We start from the raw sequence: 19900 nt of genomic DNA, 5'->3' as shown, positions 1-19900 counted from the left end.
TCAGGACTGTGTTTCAGTGCAGGTGTCACTAAATAGTTTTAAAATAAATAAATTAGCTTTACAGTAGATCCAGAGTATTTTTCTTAACTTTTTAGGTTTGCTTTTCTTATTTTATGTATCGGCATTTTGGATATTTGTACAAGTTTATATTAATCTTATTAAATCTTGTCTTAATCCTGTTCAAATTCACTGTTCTTGAAACAATTATAATACTCTATATCCTAATATTTCCCCTGGGAATGAATAAAGTATCCATCTAAAAATAGCTGAATATGTTTGACCACCACTTTTATGTATAAAAAACAGAATTAATACAATAAATACAATTAATTCTGCACATATATTTAAATAGTGATAGTTAACTATCACAATTAGGTAGGTAAAAATGGGTAAATAGGTAAAAAGGTAAAAATGTAGCATAGCCACAGGAATAATCCTGCATAGTTTCTCTTAAAACGTTATTTTATAAGAACAACAATAACAACAGTCTCAGTACAGATCAGTGGTCGCTGCTGCCAGTGTGTTTTTAAAAATAGCAGGTTTGATTCTTGTGTCGGACGTGGCACTCGTGACTCTTCCTGTGACAACACTCTGGCCAATCACTGGCCGGCAGTCGGATGTTTTAGTATCGACTCGGCTGAGGCGTTACCAAAAAAAAGTACCAGTTGCCGGGTACTGTCCTAGTGGAAACCCCCCCCCCCAAAAAAGTGAGTCGAGCCGAGTAGTGCTAGTGGAAAAGGTCCAAAACAGTATAAAACAGTATGCATAAATATTTAAATACAGTAAATTCATAGACTGGAGAGATGTGTTGGGATGGAGGCAGTGTAGCTGATGGCACGTCGTCGGCTCAGTTTCTGTCCAAATATTTTACATTTCAACCTGAAGAAAATGGAAATTTATGAACTTCTCCTTCCACTTCTGTCATGCCAATATCACATTTTCCAGTCGGCTGCTCTTAAACCAGCACAGAAGAAGCTCCACTGGGTCGTTGGAGAATTTTGAAGTGTGTAAACAATGAATAAAAAGTTATAATAGAATAAATAAACATTAAAACCTGTGAATGTTAAACCTGGGTTCATATTTTTCTCATGCCCAGTGTAAACGAGCTGTAAACACCACTGAAATATCGTCACCTTATAAAGTTGATATTTGGCGAATGTGCTTGGAAACAGTTTTTTTTTTTTCCAGCAGACACAGCAACACCAACCCTCAGTGTCGGGGCTTTCTGGTTTCACACATGCTGGCTCAGTGGATTGTTGCTGTAATTGCTTACACCTGTGCTTTTCCTGCGATGACAAGTGTCATTAGAAAAAGAAACTGAGCATCTGGTGCTTCACATTATTATCTCCACATTTCCTCTTTTCAGTGCAACTTTAAACGTATTTGTGCCAGTCACAGTTTTGATTGCACCAGCGTGCACCATGGGCCCTTAATGATAAATTCAGGTGTGGAAAGCATGGAGGAGTATTATTATGCGCTAAAATAATCTTGCATAAATGAATAATCCAACCCCCATTCAGACCGTACCTATTAACATTTCAGGTGGAGGTGGTGAATCAGATATTCACTGTGCTCCTCGGTTAATTGAGCTCATTGTTCCAGACTCTTTTTAAACCACAAACTGTGAAAACGCAGGATGTGATCTGTAATCGACGTCCTGCAGGACTGAAAGAGGAACAACAATGCAGGTACCCACCTGTAGCTGAGATTATAAACATCACAATGGCTCCCAAATGGTTTTGTGTATTGCTCAGTCGTTAGTCGCTGGTATCTTCTGTTCGTGTGTTTGCAGAAAAGTTTCTTCATCTGATTGAGTCAATGAGACTTTCAGCTGCTGTAAAGGCTATACACATTTTATATTGCAGACTGTTATATTATAGATTTTATAGTATATATTTAAATTTTCTATTGCGCATTTCATACTGTAACTTTATGTTTTTAAATACCAAGGCTCACAGGGCTGTACTATGTCTAACTTTAACTAAGAGAGATTCTTTATATAGTAGATTAAGTTAATTATTATATAAAGGCTGGATGTCAGGTTTATTTATAGTGTGATAATAATATAAATGTCAAATGAAAACTGAACTTTTCACATTATAAAGAACCATTTCATCCATCCATCGCCAGTATAAAACATGGATTTGTGCAACATATGAATAAAATAGATAAATATATAATGAGAAAAAAGTAAAGGAAGACAATATAGATTAAGATTAAGTTTCTTGTATTTTACAGGAAATTTCCCGTACAACCCGAGAAATACATACATGGTACACAAAAATGTGCAAACATGAATACAAACACTGACCACTACGCACACACACATTCAAAAATCTTACACTTTTTTCAATGTCAATCAAAGTGCTTAGACAAGAACATTATTACTTATTATCCTTAACATATATAAAAACACTATATTAACCATATTGACTATAAATGTAAAGATGTGCAATAAAGACGCTGCTGTACCTTCCCACACAGATACTTTCAAAACATCTCCACAGTTTTTCCATCAGAGTCATCATCACTTCATTTAATTTGAAAAATAAGAAATTCATTTGGCAGCCGATGAAGTGGAAGAACATTTCCTCTCCTTTCCCTCTGGGTATCGACTCAATGACAAAAACAACTGTCTGATAGAAATATAGTTTTCCTTTTTTCCGCTTTACTTTCCATCCCCTTCAGTCTTTTACAGAATAAAACACACTCTCTCTCTCTTTCAATTCAGGAAATATCCAAACGTCTTTGTTGATGTCACTTCTTCCCCTCTCCATCTGTTTTCTGAGTGGATACTGACACCTGCAAACCTGACTCACCCTCTGAATAAATGCGTTTCCGTGCACACGGGTGGAGGGTTGTGTCGACTCCCGAGGCAGATGGGTAATAATGAAGCAGCTTGTTAGCAACCTGGTTAAGCCGCTGAGTAGAAACCTGAGACTTCTGACATTTGTGATTCATCGTCGTTATTGTTTCGTCACGACCGGGCAGATGCTGTTTCACATGAGTGTTGCCTATAATTTACCCATCAGGCACCTGGAGACGGGAGGGTTAGGGGGTCATTGTACAGCACATTTTAAATCCTCTTGTGTGACGTTTGAGTGCAACGTGTATTTCAGAGTCTTTGCAGAGTGAATGTGACGTAGCGCAGTGGGAGGTAAACGACAAAGCCCGTCAACTCGTCATGTAGCACTGAATTCCCAACAGGGAGTGTGTGTTAAAGAGTGTGTGTCCTGTCATATCAGACACTGTGACACTGACAGAAGGTGTGTGTGTGTTAATTCTTCGCTCCACTGGTCCTCGAATCCTTTAATTACCTCCCCGTGTCTTTCTCCTGTCTGTCGGCTCGGCAACACTTCACCGCGCTCCGCCTCATTCGCTGATAACGTCGTGTCCAACGTGTGTGTGTAACACCATTTACTGCAAAGCTTTAAAGCCCCTGTACAGAGCTTTTAACTGTGCAAAAGTCTCTGGTTTCTGCTGATGTGTCTCTGTTACCTACAACAGCAAATGAGCCCATCAGTGTGAAGATACGCTATTTCTAAGTAGTCTAATTCTATACCTCTGGAAGGCATGGTCGGGTCGGACCACTGACGAAACGATACGAATAGATACATTACGCTGCTAAAAAAAACAAAAAAGCAAGTCCCGTCTTCTTTCCGACGTTTCCAAAACAAATCTACACGCGCCGGCCAGACAAACGTCTTCATGACAGTGGGAAATGCAGTCTTCATTCTGCCGCTTTCGTCCACAGGGGCCGCCAAAATCAACACTAAATGAAAAGTCTGTACAGGGGCTTTATAACTTGTAACTGCATCAGAGGTGTCTAAATGTTAAATATACACTTCAGTAGGTAAACCTGTGCAACTGCAAAGGCCTGTAATCACATTGTTTTCCATTTTTGTTTCTAAATAAACTGAATATTTTTAAGATTTTGAGAAAGTTCTGCACATATTCTGCATTAGCAAACTGTTTAAATTGTTTTAAAGTTCCCCCCCAGGAGAATTACTGACATTTTTATGCCTATGAGAAGTTGGATTTCCTAGGAAGAAGAAGAACATGCAGGATAACAAGAGGGTCCTGACAGCTTAGGCAGCCTGGCCCCTAATTACACTATAGTCTGGATGTTGTTAGCAGCTTTGATGGATTTACACTGGCATTTACACTGGTTGTGTTTCTTTTATTTCAATACCATCCTGAATACACACACACACACACACACACACACACACACACACACACACACACACACACACACCTATGGCCCCATACTGCAAAGAGAAGGTCAAGTGTTAGCGATGAAGCTGCAGCTCTGAATCCTCCGACTCACACGTCATCACTTTAGTCACTTCTCCAGCTCTTGTTGCTCGTCTCGTCTGGTCTGGTCTCGTCTCCGTCGGCATCCCGGTCGATAATTGATCCCTAAATAACAGAATAATGGAGGAAGTGATGCTGCTCATGTGAAACCAGACCAACACCTTCAGCCAAGGCCGAACTCTGCTGCCGCACCGACACAGAAACTGATCAAAGGGATAAAAATAAAAATCCTTGATCCATCTCTGTAACAAGATCTGAACTAAGATATTGATAATATACATTATTGTCTTCCTGTCCCTTCAAATAGTTTGGTGCTAATCAATTAAATACTTAACAAACAAACAAACAAACAAACAATATCAACTTATTATACAACTTATATACAGGTGTATATACTGTATATATATTGTGATTATTTGCGGCACGAGGCCGAATCACACCCGTGCTGATATACAGTACAACAGCACTCCCTCTCGTATGATATTGCTTAATTAGTGACAGTTATAATCTATAGTTAGGTGAAGGTTATTTCTGTAGGTTTTTATGGTTTCTTGTCCTAGTATTGCACTCTTATGGACTCATTTTTTGCACTTTGTTTCATTATTTCTTTCTTGTTTACTGAACGTTGTCCCTGACTATTTATTTATTAATTGTTTTTTATTGTGTTGAGGGTTGAAGAGGTGTCTGGCACACTGTCTTTCATTGTATTGAACTGTACACAGTACCTTGAATGTGTATGACTATAAACTAAACTAACTATTCTAGTGTTTCCTACTATTTTCTACTTTTGAATCATTATTATGTCATTTTATCATCATTATTCTAATTTTCTCCTCAGGTAAAGCACACTGAGCTGCATTTTCTGTTGCAAGATAATTAAAGTTTATCATTATAATTTTTGATATAGTTTCTTTTTTTTAGTACAAATATTTATTTTCTTTTAAAACACAATAAATATGACATGACACAGTCTTGTTAATTTTAGCTATAACAAAAAAACCCCACTTCTAAGTAAAACACACATGCAAAATAAAGATAAAAAAAAAACACGCACACATTACATAAACACATAAATAGACAAACATGCAAAATTCACTCTAAAACACTATCAACACTGTTTCCAGTTGCAGCACCTCCTTCTTCTCCTCTTCCTCCTCCTCCTTCTCCTCCTCCTTTGCACGGACTCTTCAAGACTCTCAACTCTCTCCAGGAACACAATGTCCTCATGCTCCTTGGCGTCACAAACACAACTGTGAACTGTCACGTCACCTGCCTCCGCCACCAGCCTAAAGGCCTCTTCTCTTGTCAAGCCTTGATCCAAAACACTACACACTGCAACCTGTAATCCCCCCCGCACATCGAGATCGCCACAAAAGACACAGACGATCCAACAATGTATAGTTTCCATGGCTAATCATGTATATTCAGCATTGAGTTAAAGTATAAACTAGAATTCCTCATCATTTCTTTATGGTACAAACATCAAATACAGCAGCAAATTGAAGACAACTGCTTTAAAATGGAAAACAAAACCAAAAATAACGTGTTTTACTGGAGCAATATGTAAACAGATGTAAAACTCAGTTCAGTAAACTTTATTGTCAATCACACAATGTAACTGACAGTTACACAGGGGATCGAGGGGGAACTGCAACACTGTTCTATGCTAAGAAAAATCTACTGCGACCTGTCTGGTGTGTATACGATGATATTTCTGACTCTACAACACTTATTCTCAAATTTAGTGTAAATCATGAAAACATTACATCTTTAGACTTAAAGCTATAGTGCGTAACTTCTATCGCCCCCTATAGGATTTCTGCGTTATTACAACGATACGGTCGGCACCTCAATATGGCGTATGGACCCTCCCCTCCCCACCACTACCGTTTATCATTCTCTTTCTTCGCCAACAGACCTTCTGCCGAACGGGGAGACTTTTTCTTTTTAGTAGGATCCACTTCTGAACCTCTCGGTCGCTTCTTCGGGTTCTTCACCATGTTGCTTCTAGCAGCGCTCTCCTCCCCCCTCCCTTCTTGTTGTCAGGTAAAACCGAGTAGAACGCGTTTTTCCGACCTGTAACCCGTGAAAATGCACGATAACGGCCACTCGTAACTTCTGACCCGTGAACTCGTACCAGATCGAACTGGTACGACTTCACAGGTCGGAAAAAACACGAGTTACGGGTTGCCTGGAACGCACCATTATTTCCTGTCCGCCAGCGCGGGAATGTCGCCAACATCACCAAATACAAAAAGAACAAATACTGAAAAATACCGCGAGGCGTTAGAGGAGCCGAACGGCTTAATCAGCGTTGTATCATCTCCTCTTGTAGTGGCTTGGGTGAAACGGATATTTACAGACACGTAGAAGTTGTGCACTACATCTTTAACAGATGTGAAAAAAAAGACTTAAGCGATCATATTGAACGTGATGTCAGTCAGATGTATCAACAGCAGTAAATCTCTTCACAGTCCAACACAGAAATGAGTCATGTCTGATCTGCTGTGTAGAAAACTGTGACCAGCTGTTCTCACCGCTGGTTCCCTCCAATATGGCCGCCAGAAGGTTTCCTCTCGTCACCACACACTTTGTCTATATAGACTAACTGAAGCTGTGTGTGTGTTCACTTTGTGTGTTTCTGTGTGTGTGTGTGTGTGTGTGTGTGTGTGTCCAACAGGAGGGCGACTCTCTCGGGGCGATGGAGAAGGTTTGTCGTCAGCTGACCTACCACCTCAGTCCTCACTCGCGGTGGAGGAGACAGGGGCTGCTGAAGAGGAAACCCCAGGCCTGGTGAGTGTGCATGCAGTGGACGTCAGGTTACTATGGTTACCAAGCCATCACTGTGAGGACCACTAAAATTATGAGGACATTTTGGTGTTGTGAGGACGTTTTAATATTTTAAGGACAATTTAGTTTTATGAGCACTTTTCTCACTTGTCCTGTATTGTGAGGACTTTCTGGCATCTTGGGAACATTTTTAGGACCTTTTAGTTTTATAAGCAGTTTTTCACAAACCAAGAAATCCCATGAGCCTCCGTAGTGTAGCTCTGAGCAGCTTGCGGCTCTGCTCCGTTCTAAAAATGTCTTGCACCGACAATTAAAGGTAACAAACCTACTCCTAAAACTATAGGGATTATGGCAATAGGCCAATTTGCCAAAATGTTGAACTATCCCTTTATGTTGGTGAGGTTTCGTAACTTTTCTTTGTATCCAAACATCTCATTCATCACCTGCAGCCTGGAGGTCTTAGTCGTACACACACATACAGATAAAAACTCCATTGAACAGTCGACTCACTCATCCCTTGTCTATAGGGCAGTTGGCAAATTTGCCAAGATGTTGAACTATCCCTTTAGGACATTTTGGCATGATGAGGACATTTTGGCATCTTTAGGGTATCCTGGTATTATGAGCATGTTTTTAGGTATTGTGAGCAGGGCACACTCATGAAATTTTAGTTGATAAGTTGCCATATAAATTACAATTAAAGATTTAATTTGTCTTTTTCTGATAAGTTTATGCCAATATTATAGTATAAACCTAAACACAGCTCAATAATACGCATAATAATATTGCACCTTATGAAGAAGAAGAGACATCTATTAGCTTTGCAACTAAATCCATTATGCTAATGTCAATAGTCATTTAACCATAGCAGAAGACGAAGGGGGCGCAATGTGATGATGTCATTAAAAACGGTGGAAAAATGACGATTTCTGTTAGTTTCATCCATAGACTGTAAAAAGAATGGACGTAGCACCCGTGACGTCATCCTTTGGTTTTGAGGAGTCTGTTTTGTGCCGCTACTATGGGGGTTTGAACCGCGCCGTGTTGGATTCTACTTGCCATATTTGGAGCGGTGCGGCCGTTGGCCGGCCGAGAGCCCGCCCACTGGCCTCGTAGCAGCGGTCTCCGGACCTGTCACTCAACGGTTCTGCACCCTAATTGGCCAGAACTTTAAACCTAATAATAGTAAAACGGTAAAGTTTTTAAAAAATTCACCCCCCTCAGAGTGTGTGCGGGGGTAGAAACTATCGGTTGAGACCAAAAAAATAAAATGTACCAGGCTGTAAATATGTTTTTTTAAGCTGTAAAATCGGCTATTTTAACATGGGGCTCAATTGGAGTTGCTCCCTTCTGGAGCCAGCCCCCAGAGGAAGCCGGGGGGATTGCAGTTTTTTGAACGCGGAAGTGAGCTTCACTTCTCAGACCCACAACTGCCCCCTTGGTTTCATCCAGATGTTTTTATACAGATGAATGGAAATGATTTATGCAAAATGATTGTGATCGGCTCAAATAATTGTGATCAGGTGATTATGTAATAATGGTGAGAGGCTTTAATTGCGAGGACTTTCTGGCATGATGTGGACATTTTGGTGTCATGTGGATGTTTTGGCGCCTTTAGGGCATTGGTTGGCAGTGTGAACTCTCTGTGGTGTTGTGAGGCTGATGGGTAAAACTTGTTATAAGTTCAGGGTTGAGATTTGTTTTTGATTAAATTTACTTTTAAAGGTTGTCAACGAGCATCCTCATAATTTTTAGCAGCACAAGATGCAAAAAACCCATTGAGATTATATGAGCAGATATTTCACTTTTGATTTCAGTGTGAAATGATCATTTTTGCATCATTTTCACTTGAGAAATATAAAATTAATGATGTGGTGTTTGTTGGGTCTTGCACCAAACAAACGTGTCCATTTACATCTTGAGAAAATGCAACACTACATTTATGGTTCTGACGTTGCAACAACAATGTTTATATACATTTTACCTGCGATTATATTGTGATAAATGGTGCAGCTCTACTCACAAGTATTGACAAACTAGCATGTGTGTGTGTGTGTGTGTGTGTGTGTGTGTGGTACAGTGTGCCTTTTTGTTTTTGTCAACATCTCAGTGTGTCACCAATCACCGACGTGTCATCATCTGCTGCCCCTTTGGATGCCGTGGAAGAATCCACCGATGTCTCTGTCTCTTTATTTTCTCACTCTCACTGATCCACACAGTTGGAGATGAAGTCACTTCCCGCTGCGTCACCTTCACTGTCTCTCTTTTTTTTTTATTTCTATCTCCCTCTCACTGTCAAACACACACTCCCGTCTTCTTTGATGCATGTGAATACATAAATGTGTGTTTAGGTTTATAGAAACCTCCTTTTGTGCCGTTGAGTTTCCTGGGCTGAACATAACGTTGCCTGTTGCACCAGTATGTTTGACTTGATGAACGTTTTATTCGTTGTAATTGTATTTCTCTGCTCTCTGGTGCTCACTATTTAATGGTATTGCTTAATTGGATCGGTGTACACTGAATTACCGCATGGAGCATTAGGGAACAAGCGGAGCATTAGGCAGCGTAAAGGGAACAGGCCCCAAATGAGAATTAACTCATTATCTTCTCACCCTGAGGTTCAGTTTCAGTTCAGTTCATCCACGTTAAAAGATGGGACTGTGGCTATGTCCTCCTATCAGCCCATACATCAGGAAATACCATTAAAAAAAACAATTTTGCCATGTTTTTGGTATAAAATGTACTTAAACCCAGCTATGATGTGACGTATTAGACCTTCAAATGCATCCTCCGAAGGATGAAGCCCCTGAACCGAGACACAGCTTATACGTCGACTAAACACGAGAAGGCTGACTGGGAGTCGATCGATGCCGCTTTAACAGGCGCGTTTGAAGGGCAGTGTTCAAGGGACCCAACAGTAGTCAGCCATTGTTGTTGTTGTAATGTGACGTCAGGTTACAGGTTAGAGAGGTGCATGGGGCTGTGACATCATTGTTTCACAAAAGACGCGTTTTATCGTCTACACAAAAACACTAGGGAGGAGTTTTGAGATTTACCCACTCTGGGACCTGTTTCCAAAAAATATAATTCAAGGACTCACAAAAAAAACGTTTCCATGTGGTCGAAAGGCTAAAATGATAAAAGAAAAACTTTTATTGGATGGGCCCTTAAATGTAACATCTGTAAATCTTCTCACTGCATCTTCAGAAACCTCCAAAACTGAACTATTTCTACACAAAGACAAACACACACACACTGTGAGTCACTGCATCTGTTTGCACATTTAAAATGAGGGAGTTTAATAAAGTAAAGAGAGAAAATGTCACAGTTTAGCACCGTGAGCTCGGTCGTATTCAGCTGTCATCATGCTTCATTAGACAGTGTAAATGTTGTGTGTGTGTTTGAAAATGCACTCAGAAAGAACTGGTTGTCACATTTAGAGAGTGAATCATTTTGACTCCAGAACATCTGACTCACGTTGGACCGAAGCAAACATTTTCAATATCAGTTAATCTGCTGAATATTGTATCTTAATTTACAGAGTCATATTTTGTTCTGATACATCTGAAAACAGTGAAAATGTTGAGATTTGTCAGACCGACCTTCTACAACACAAACATAACCAACTTCTTATCATGTAAAACAACAGGAAGTAGAAACTTTTCGAAGTAGTTACACCTGCCAAATTAATCTAATCCACAGCTGTGATGTCATTAAAATCCAATTATTTTTGCTTCACAATCATTTTCCCAAGTAATAACAACCATGAATCAATGTGTCTCCTGATGTAAACATGACCACAGTATTGACACATAATTTAATGAGGTGTTTTAATGGAATCAGTCTTTATAAATATATTCAACTCACATATTCAACATGAAACACTCACAAAAAATATGCTGATTACAAATTTGCTTCAATAAAGCAGTTAAAATATGGATAAAATAAATTATAAAAGTCAATAAAATAAAATAGAAAAAAACATAAATGTTAAAAAAAAAATGATGTTAAGATACTTAAAACTTAAGCAAAAAATTGTTACTATTGGTCCAAATTAAAATCAATCTTTAATTTCTTGTGTTTGTTTTTCTAATTTCCAATGTTTCGGGGCATAAAAGCAGCATTTTCATCCACATAAATTGCAAAATATTACAATAAGCTTTCAATAAAACATATTTATGTCTATAAAAATCCTATTAAATTTCATTTTTATGATAAGAAAACCCACTTTCTGCTCTCGGGAACCTGTAAACCTGATTCCCCGTGTGTTTCTGTACAACCTTAATCCAACAGAGAGCTGCTGTAAAACACTTCCTGCTGCGAGCAGATGGTACAGGAACGACATTATAGCGCGACACGTCTTGTCACAGAGAGGATTCCCCACCGTCGTGTGAATGGAGGGATCAGTTGTTTTATCGAACACCGGGTGTCGGCTCAGCTCAGGAAAAAAAAAGCTGTTTACTGTCAAATGTAAAGAGGAAGAAAAACAACAATCCAGCTCTGGACCATGAGATTGGCCTCCTGCTGAGTGTGTGTGTGTGTGTGTGTGTGTGTGTGTGTGTGTGTGTGTGTGTGTGTGTGTGTGTGTGTGTGTGTGTGTGTGTGATCGGTTGGTTTTGATTTGTGACATAGTGAACTCCATATAAAAAGCTGTGCCGGCAGCAACTTCACCCGTAATGGAATTAAACGAAGCCGCAGCTGAAAATTAAAATGAGTTTGGTAATTATCTTAAGTAATTCTGAACTGGTGGAGTGGATTTAATCTTCACGCTGCCGTGAACTCCAGTCAGAGTGATTAGCCAGAGGAGGGACGGGCCCACGTTTACTGCTAAGAGATGAGATTGAATCATCCCTTTGCATGGAAAACACTCTATTAAAGCCCTACACACACACACACACACACATGCTTAGGTCTTTATGGTGATTACGTCACCCCCTGCTGGAGCCAACAAAGAAGAGAAATGTGTCTCCACAGATGAGAAACAGCCCGACGACGACGGCGATGACTGAGTTTTCACTTTTAACACCAACATCTGTCGGCTCTGAAACATGGAGTCAGCGACATGAGAGAGGAAATCCATCCATCAGTTTTAAATACGATAGAAGAACGAGTTTATCGAAGGTTTGTTGGTGCAACTGCTTTAAAAAAAAACAAAAGAAAGTCAAATAAAGTCTCCAGTGTTTCCAGATGAAGCTGTTATTTCAGTGCTGGAGCTACAAGTTCAGGTGTTAATGCACCAAAGATGTGTTCAGGGCAAATCTGAGATCTCCAGACCACTTTGAAGGACCGCTCATTTTACTAATGTCCTCTGAGACTCTTTCATCATGAACTGAAAATATTTATAAAGAAAAAACTTTGCTATTTCAAATGAATCGATACACCTTTATTACATTATAGATAGTGCAGATCAATCATTCATTGATGATTGGCTAATAACAACGACTCACATCTGTTAATTTGCATATGAAACAGGAAGTTAGATCCAAAGTGAGAGCAGACACTTAGAGCTGATCACTGAACATGGTTCAAGTCTGACTTAAGTTAAGTTAAGTTAAAGGAGAAACAAACACTTTTTCCTTGTTGTGATGATTTCTTTACAAAAATAAGTTTCTGTGGTGGGGAGAGCAGGCGCTCTGCGATCGGATAGTAATGTCTTTCCAGGACGTTTCAGAGTTAGGCTATCTGAAGTGAGTGATTACATGCAAAAACACAAAGTTTATACTGTTATACTGTACACTATATGAGTTCAGTGGTGTGTCATAAGGATTCGAGTCATGTACCATAGATATTTGATTGTTTTTTGAGTGTTTGTTGTGGTTGAAAGAATTGCCCCCATTGGTCAGCGTTGTCGCTATCCCTAGCGCCGTCTAGCCATGGTGTAACTCCAGTTTGCCTGCATCAATTTTAGTCGCGTTTTTTGCTCCCCCCAACACTGGGTGACCATCAGGACAACTATTTAGGGGTCAAAAAAGGCCGGAATTCTCCTTTAAGTTAAAGGGGAACTACAGTATGTGTTCCCCTTCTCTGTGTCTCTAACCCTCCTCTCCTCCATGTGCATTTGTTTTCAACGAAGCCGGTGAGAAATCAATCCATGAAGCAGTGGATAACGTTATTTATCATCTACAATCTGTGTAGTCTTATCTGTCATAAACAAGAGATTCTCCTTGGAACTAGTACAAGTCATTTATTTAACCATAGGACTCTGAAGCTGCTTCATTAAGGTACAAATGTAGCATAGTTCCTCTTTAAGATAAGATAAGATTTTTCTTTCTTCTTCCCACAGTGGGGATGTTTTACAGTGATGCAGCAGCAGCAGACAGCAGTGACAGGAATAAAAGAGCACAGATAATGAATTAGTCAAGAGGCTGAAAACACAGAAACACCGAGTCTCTTTAAATGAAGCTTCACTGTTTCACTGTCACTCAGCTGAGATCGAACTGACAGGTGAAAGAGGTTTTTAATTAAGTCTGTACTAATTGAAACACGATGTTACACTGAAGGTCTCGGTGACAAAGGTCTGAGGTGTCTCTCTCTCTCTCTCTCTCTGTTAATTTGTCTTTTGTTTTGTCGTTAACCTCCAAACTGTAGGAGCTGCTGAAGCTTCATGATTAGTTACAGACAGAAATCCTGACAGTGATGAAGAATACACCTCTCCATTTATAAGTCTCTGTGTGTGTTACAAATGATGCTTTAGGCTTAACACGCTACAGATTTACACTTTAATCTTCTCTACCTGTTTATTTTAAATGTGTGTTGTGTGAAATCTTAAATGTGTGTTTGACCTGTTTGTTTTCTCTGCGGATGGCAGAGACCGTTAGTGTGTGTGTCACTGTCTGTGTGTCTCAGGTTTCTCCACCGTTAAAGCGATGATGCACGGACGTCACAGACTCAACATCTGGAAATAAATCTGTCAGTCTAGCTCCTCTATTAGTGTTTTATTATTAAATTTATTCATTTACACTGCAGCGCTCAGAGATTATAAACCTGAACCTACATTTTTATTTGAGCCGCTGTGTCTTTATCTGTTTGTTCCAGCAAGTATCTTCTCCTTATTAACCTAAGCTCTTATATCTGACACTTATTCTGAATCTGATTTACATAACACGTTACAACATCATGGTGCAGTCTGCATAGAATATAGAAATTTACTCCAAACAGCTTCTGAGTACACAAGTCTTCAAATATGTGTCAGACACAGTGTTTGTCAAGTCAAGTCAGTCTTTATTTATACAGTGGAGCTTTCTCAGTTCATACAGAACAGGTCCAGCTTTATAACAGCAGAACAGTTTGTGCAGATTAGAATAAAAAAATTAAAAGTTTCTTCTCTAAAGAAGCTGATATTCAGTCCGAGTTATCACTTCCCTAATGAGCGTGTTTAGTCAATGTACTCAATTTAAAAGTGTGTTATAAATAATATCATCCTCACCTCAGCTTTCTATGGGGTCGTTATTCTTATTTCTTTATTTATTTTTGCAAATTAATTAACAGTCTGCTCCTTTCCTATATGAAAATGATATAAAACCTAATCTTCACATCATCCTAATATCAAAAACGGTGTATTTAAAAACCTCTGGCTTGTAAACTGCACAAGAAAGACACAATAAATAAAGTGGCTAAACTTTATATTGTTTTTTTATTATAATAATAGTAATATAATAGTTTCTTAGCAAAGTTACAAGGTGCTGTGCAGATGAAAAATAACTTCAGATACATAAAACAAAGGGGGAAAAAAATGTGACAAATAAACGAGCCATGGAAAGAAAGTAAAATCCTGTGGCCAATGTTTTGTAAAACCAAAATATTACAATATAAATCACAATTTTAAGATGAAACTTCAGTTTTAATACTTGTTTGCCTCCATCAGCTCAGCTCTGTAACAGTCTTTTAAAATAAAATTCACACGCAAACTTTGGCTCGATGTTCCTCCGAGCTGCCAACATCATGACTCAGCATATTTCTGCCTCGTGTCTCAGAGTGAGTGAGAAGAGAGACGAAGGTAAACAGGAGGAGAAACGTCCAGATCTGAAACAAACAACAGCTCATCTGTCACCACAAAAAAAGTGTTTTTATTATCGGCAGGAAAACGTTGTTGAACCTTCATGGGAACCGTTGCTCTCTCTCTCTTCTTTGGACCCGGGTTCAGGTCTGACATCACTGACAGGGTCCTGGACTGAGAGCAGGGTCTGATCAGATCCAGCTGGTGGGTTTCTGGATCTGGATCTGATCTGAACTTGTTTGCGATTAAAGGGATAGTTCAACATTTTGGCAAATTGGCCCATTGCCATAATCTCTATAGACATAGCAGTACGTTTATTACCTTTAATTGTCAGTGCAAGTTATTTTTAGAACGGCGGAGCAGAGCCACAGGAACGTGCATCAGCTGTTCTGCATGAATTTACCTCTAAAACAACTCTGTCTCGTAACGTTCTGTTATTATCTCATAGCGTGGTGAATGTGCAGGTCACAACTTGTCCACTAGAGCGTTGTGGAGTTGTTAGATTGTGTATTTGATGAGTTTGATAAGGGAAACCAAGAAATCCCATGAGCCTCCGTAGTGTAGCTCTGAGCAGCTCACGGCTCTGCTCTGCCGTTCTAAAAAAATAGCTTGCACCGACAATTAAAGGTAACAAACCTACTGCTATGACTATAGGGATTATGGCAATGGGCCAATTTGCCAAAATGTTGAACTATCCCTTTATACCCAGATGTAATACAGATATTTCACTGGCGTGAACGTCAGTGCTGCGTAGGAGCGACCGTGTTGAAGATGTAAATAAAGTGTTGGTCAGTTTGTTATTGTCCGGTGGAGATGAACAGATCCCACTGTTCCCCGTCTGGCTGCTGAACAACGGGCTCCTTTCTCTACTGGTCTGGGACCAGTCCAGTGAGACCAGGCAGCTGCTGGACTGGTCGACTAAGCTGGTCTCCTCTCTGAGGCCTGAGACCCCCACCCCCTCCCCACTGCAGAGGGAAGAGTGAGGTGAACAGTGTGACAGCGTTTATTCTCAGGGCAGAGTCACTTTTAGCAACATCAGGACAAGACAAGAAAATTTGTTTTATTTTGCCGTCGGCCGCGTTTGACTGAAGACGAGGAGAGAAAAGTGTTTCCACAAATATAATCAGACCCAGAGTTATAAACCCAGAGACCCCATGCTGTTACATATATGTAACAGCATGGGGTCTCTGGGTTTATACAGTCACACATATGTGATGTTATTCCCTCATGCTGTTATTATACTCACATATGATATTATAGTACTCCCCTTCATTATTATCATCAACATCATTATTTCTACTATTTTTTAGTTAGTAATAGGGTTTTAACATTAAACGACAAACAGGACGGACAGTATCACCATCACCTGTGGGTATATAACTGTTATGCTATAATAAAGTACTGTAAGGTCTTAATCTCACCCTGTAAAATGCCTGGAGATGTTGTATATTATAATTTGGTGCTCTATAGTATATATCAGAATAAAGATCAGAGTAGCTTTTATTGGCATGTTGTCATGACAACTGCAAGAAATTTGATTTGCAGTATAGTGAAAAACACAAGAAAAAGGGGATAATTACATACAATGGTGACAAAATATAAATAAAGACAAAATAAAGAAGACAGTAGCAGTAAAGGTCCAGGTCAGGATGTTAAATCTGGGTTGACTGGACTTGGTTGTAGATTCTTGTTCATAAATGTTATTTAGATCCATAATTTATTTAAAAAAAAATATATATAGGCTATATATTGTATAACGATACATGTGTATGGGAAATTGAGTATTCTGCTGTGGTGCATATATTATTGTAGACATGTTTGTAGTTGTAGTAAATGATTATTTTGTTTATGCTGTAAAGCATCATCACAAAATTTTGAGTCCAGAAACTGACTGATTTAGTAAATGTCGAGCACCAAGTCGGTGTCAGACCAACCTCAGATACTTGTATTTAGAACAAACACCTGTTTGACTTTTGAGTATAGTTTAGTTTTCACAACAAGTTTGGATTAATGTAGTTAATTAATTTTAGACACGAGTTAGAACAAGGTCAGTTTAGCAGAATGAAGTGTCGAAGACTTTGATAAAACAGTCACATCAACGACAGAAGAGCATCACTGGGAGAACAGGACCAGATTGTGAATAAAACCACCAGTGTGGTAAAACTAATGTGAAAACAGACACTGATTCAGCTTCAGTCAACCACTAATCAGAGGATCGGTGGTTTGATTCCCAGCTTCTCCAGTGTACATGTCAGAGTGTCAGTGGGCAAGATACTGAACCTCAAAGTGCCTCTGATGTGTCATGTGACCGCAGCACTTTGAGTGGTCGTTAAGACGGGAAAATCACTTTACGAACACGGCCCATTTACCAGTTTCCATTCGTGTGGTGTGTGTGCATGTGTGTGTCCGTGTGTGTGTGTGTGTGTGTGTTTGTGTAGACGTGTGAACAGGTGAATGTTTGTAAATCACTGTGAGTGGACGATGATGCAACTGGAGAAGTGCAGCTTGTTAATTAATCATCTCACTTTTCCCGTCAGAGGTAATTGTAGCTTATTTTTGCAGTGTTGCGGCTTTTAAAGATGGAAGCACTTGAATTTCTGACAACATTTAATAGCAAAATTATTGTTTTTGTTGAAGAAACAGAACCAGGTGTAAACTGAATCACCCAGTATTAATGACCTTATGAAACACTTTAGAGAACAGCGCAAGAAGCTTTTGTTTATGCTGACATATTCATGTTCATTGTCCTTTTAGCTCTGGTTTGGTCTCCGCCAGTTCTTGAAGAAAAGAGGCCGCCGGGCTGTTTAGCTTACTATTTAGCATTTAGCAGCTAATTGGCTAGTTGCTAACATTAGCTGTGTCTCAATTTGGGGGATGCGTCATATGGAGGACGGATTTGATGGTCGGCGACTGTCGGGTCCATCGGATTCTGCACCTGAAATACGTTTGTTAAATCGGCATCAGTTGGCATTTTTGGACTGAGACGACTCCCAGTCAGCGCTCTCGTGTTTAGTCGACTTATAAGCTGTGTCTCAGTTCAGGGGATTCATCTTTCGGAGGACGCAAAGGCCGATTACGTCACAGCATTGCAACAAGGACTGTCACAATTCAAAAGCTCCTCCAAATCTAACTTTCTCTTGCCTGTTCTAGGAGGACACATCGCACCTATCCTTCGTAGCCTCCCATAGGCTATCCCAAAATTCTTTGCACGCCTTTAATCCTTAGCCACCTAGCATGCTAGCTAGGCGGAAAGTTTAGGCAGCTTCTTGTAAGATCAGAGCCTCCGACCAGGTGTCCCAGCTCTCGTCTCTGCGGCAACGCCACACAAATGTAACGCGCCCCGTAACCCGTAATCTCTTGTTTATGACAGATACTACACAAATATACATGGTAACATGGTAGATGATAAATAACGTTATCCACCGCTCAATGGGTTGATTTCTCACCAGATTTGTTGTAAACAAATGCACATGGAGGAGAGGAGAGTTAGCAAAACAGCAGAAAAGCGACCGACTTGCAACATTGATTGCATTGGGACATGATCAGGAAATGCTCCGAAGGCCAGACCGTCCCATTTACCAACAGATCATGCAACCGTAACTCCAGAGACGTTGCCTCCGTGAACCTCTGAAGGATCCAGACCCTGAGTTAGGACAACAATTATCTACACAGGTAGCTGTCTGCTGTGGCTGCTAACATCGACACCATTTGATATAGGTGCTAATAAAAAAATATTGATCAGTGCAGATTGCAGGTTATAAATCATATGTATTGGCCTGTGTTGCTGCTGCCTTGGGCTCTGTGCACGATGCAACATGAAGTGAAACACTGATAAGGTCCAGCTCCTGTGTCGGCCCATCAATATAACATTATTGCAGGGCAGTGGTGGTGGTGAAGCCTCCTCGTGCTCACGATACTGAGGTGGATCCTCAATCTGATCTCTGGAGTCTTTCTTGTCTATGTGATTTTTTCCAATCGGTTCGTTTCATTTTCCCGATGCTGGAAGGAAAATAATGAGGTCTCGCTGAGGTTTTCACTTGACCACAACATTGTTTTCCATGGAAACTCATTACACACTGCTGTAGCCTATGCCTGCACATACACACACGCACGCTGTCTGCCTTTGTACCCGTCCACCAGGTCGTTGCCAGCTCGGTCTGCCGCCTGCTGACTGGCTGACTGTCGCTGCCACGCCAACAGATTTATTGGCTGCCTCCCACCTGTGCTCTGACAGCCAGCAGAGAGAGAAGTTGAGTGTTGACTCAGGACGTCTGTGCCTCTCTCTTCGCCCTTGATCTCGCTCGTCTGCTTCGTTCCTCACCAGCAGGGAAGATATTTGCCCTTATATATATATATATTAATCTGTGCAGGAGCAGTGCATGAATAATTGAGCGGTAAAGCTCTGACTTTAATCTGAAGCAGCTGGTGGCTAATACTTAGCATACACTTGCTAGTCTGATGTCGTTAAGACACTTTCCTGCAGTATGATTAAGATATTAAGGATGTGCATGATCTTTTTTCTTCTTCTTCAAGACAGATGCAATTATTGGAAAATACAGCGCTGCCACTTTCTAACCTATTTTCCTGTCATTGATTTTGTCAGCTTGAACACTTTCACACTCGATCACTGCTGTAAACCTCACGCAAGCATCTCTTCACACTGAGGAAGAAAAGCTGCGACTGTTGAGGAGGAGGTTCGATATTTTTAGTCTAATCTGTTGATGAAGGTGTGTTGAGACTTTACAGAGACTGACGGATGATGAAAAGTTAAACGCTAAAATTGAATCAAAACTGAGG

General features: G+C 40.1%; 1 protein-coding gene across 1 annotated transcript in view; it reads left to right on the top strand.

Annotated features, from left to right (window-relative positions):
* lrrc75a (leucine rich repeat containing 75A) overlaps positions 1–19900 on the top strand; it is a 70246-nt gene that overhangs the window by 32934 nt on the left and 17412 nt on the right. The window contains exon 3 of the mRNA XM_085794427.1: positions 6998–7110. Coding sequence (XP_085650553.1) covers positions 6998–7110 — 113 coding nt within the window. The remainder of the gene's footprint in view (positions 1–6997; positions 7111–19900) is intronic.

Source organism: Trachurus japonicus, chromosome 13, assembly GCF_045865225.1.
Source record: "Trachurus japonicus isolate A0001 chromosome 13, Traja_1.0".
Taxonomy (NCBI): Eukaryota; Metazoa; Chordata; class Actinopteri; order Carangiformes; family Carangidae; genus Trachurus; species Trachurus japonicus.
Note: the sequence above shows the minus strand (reverse complement) of the source record. Positions and strands in the feature narration are given on the sequence as shown.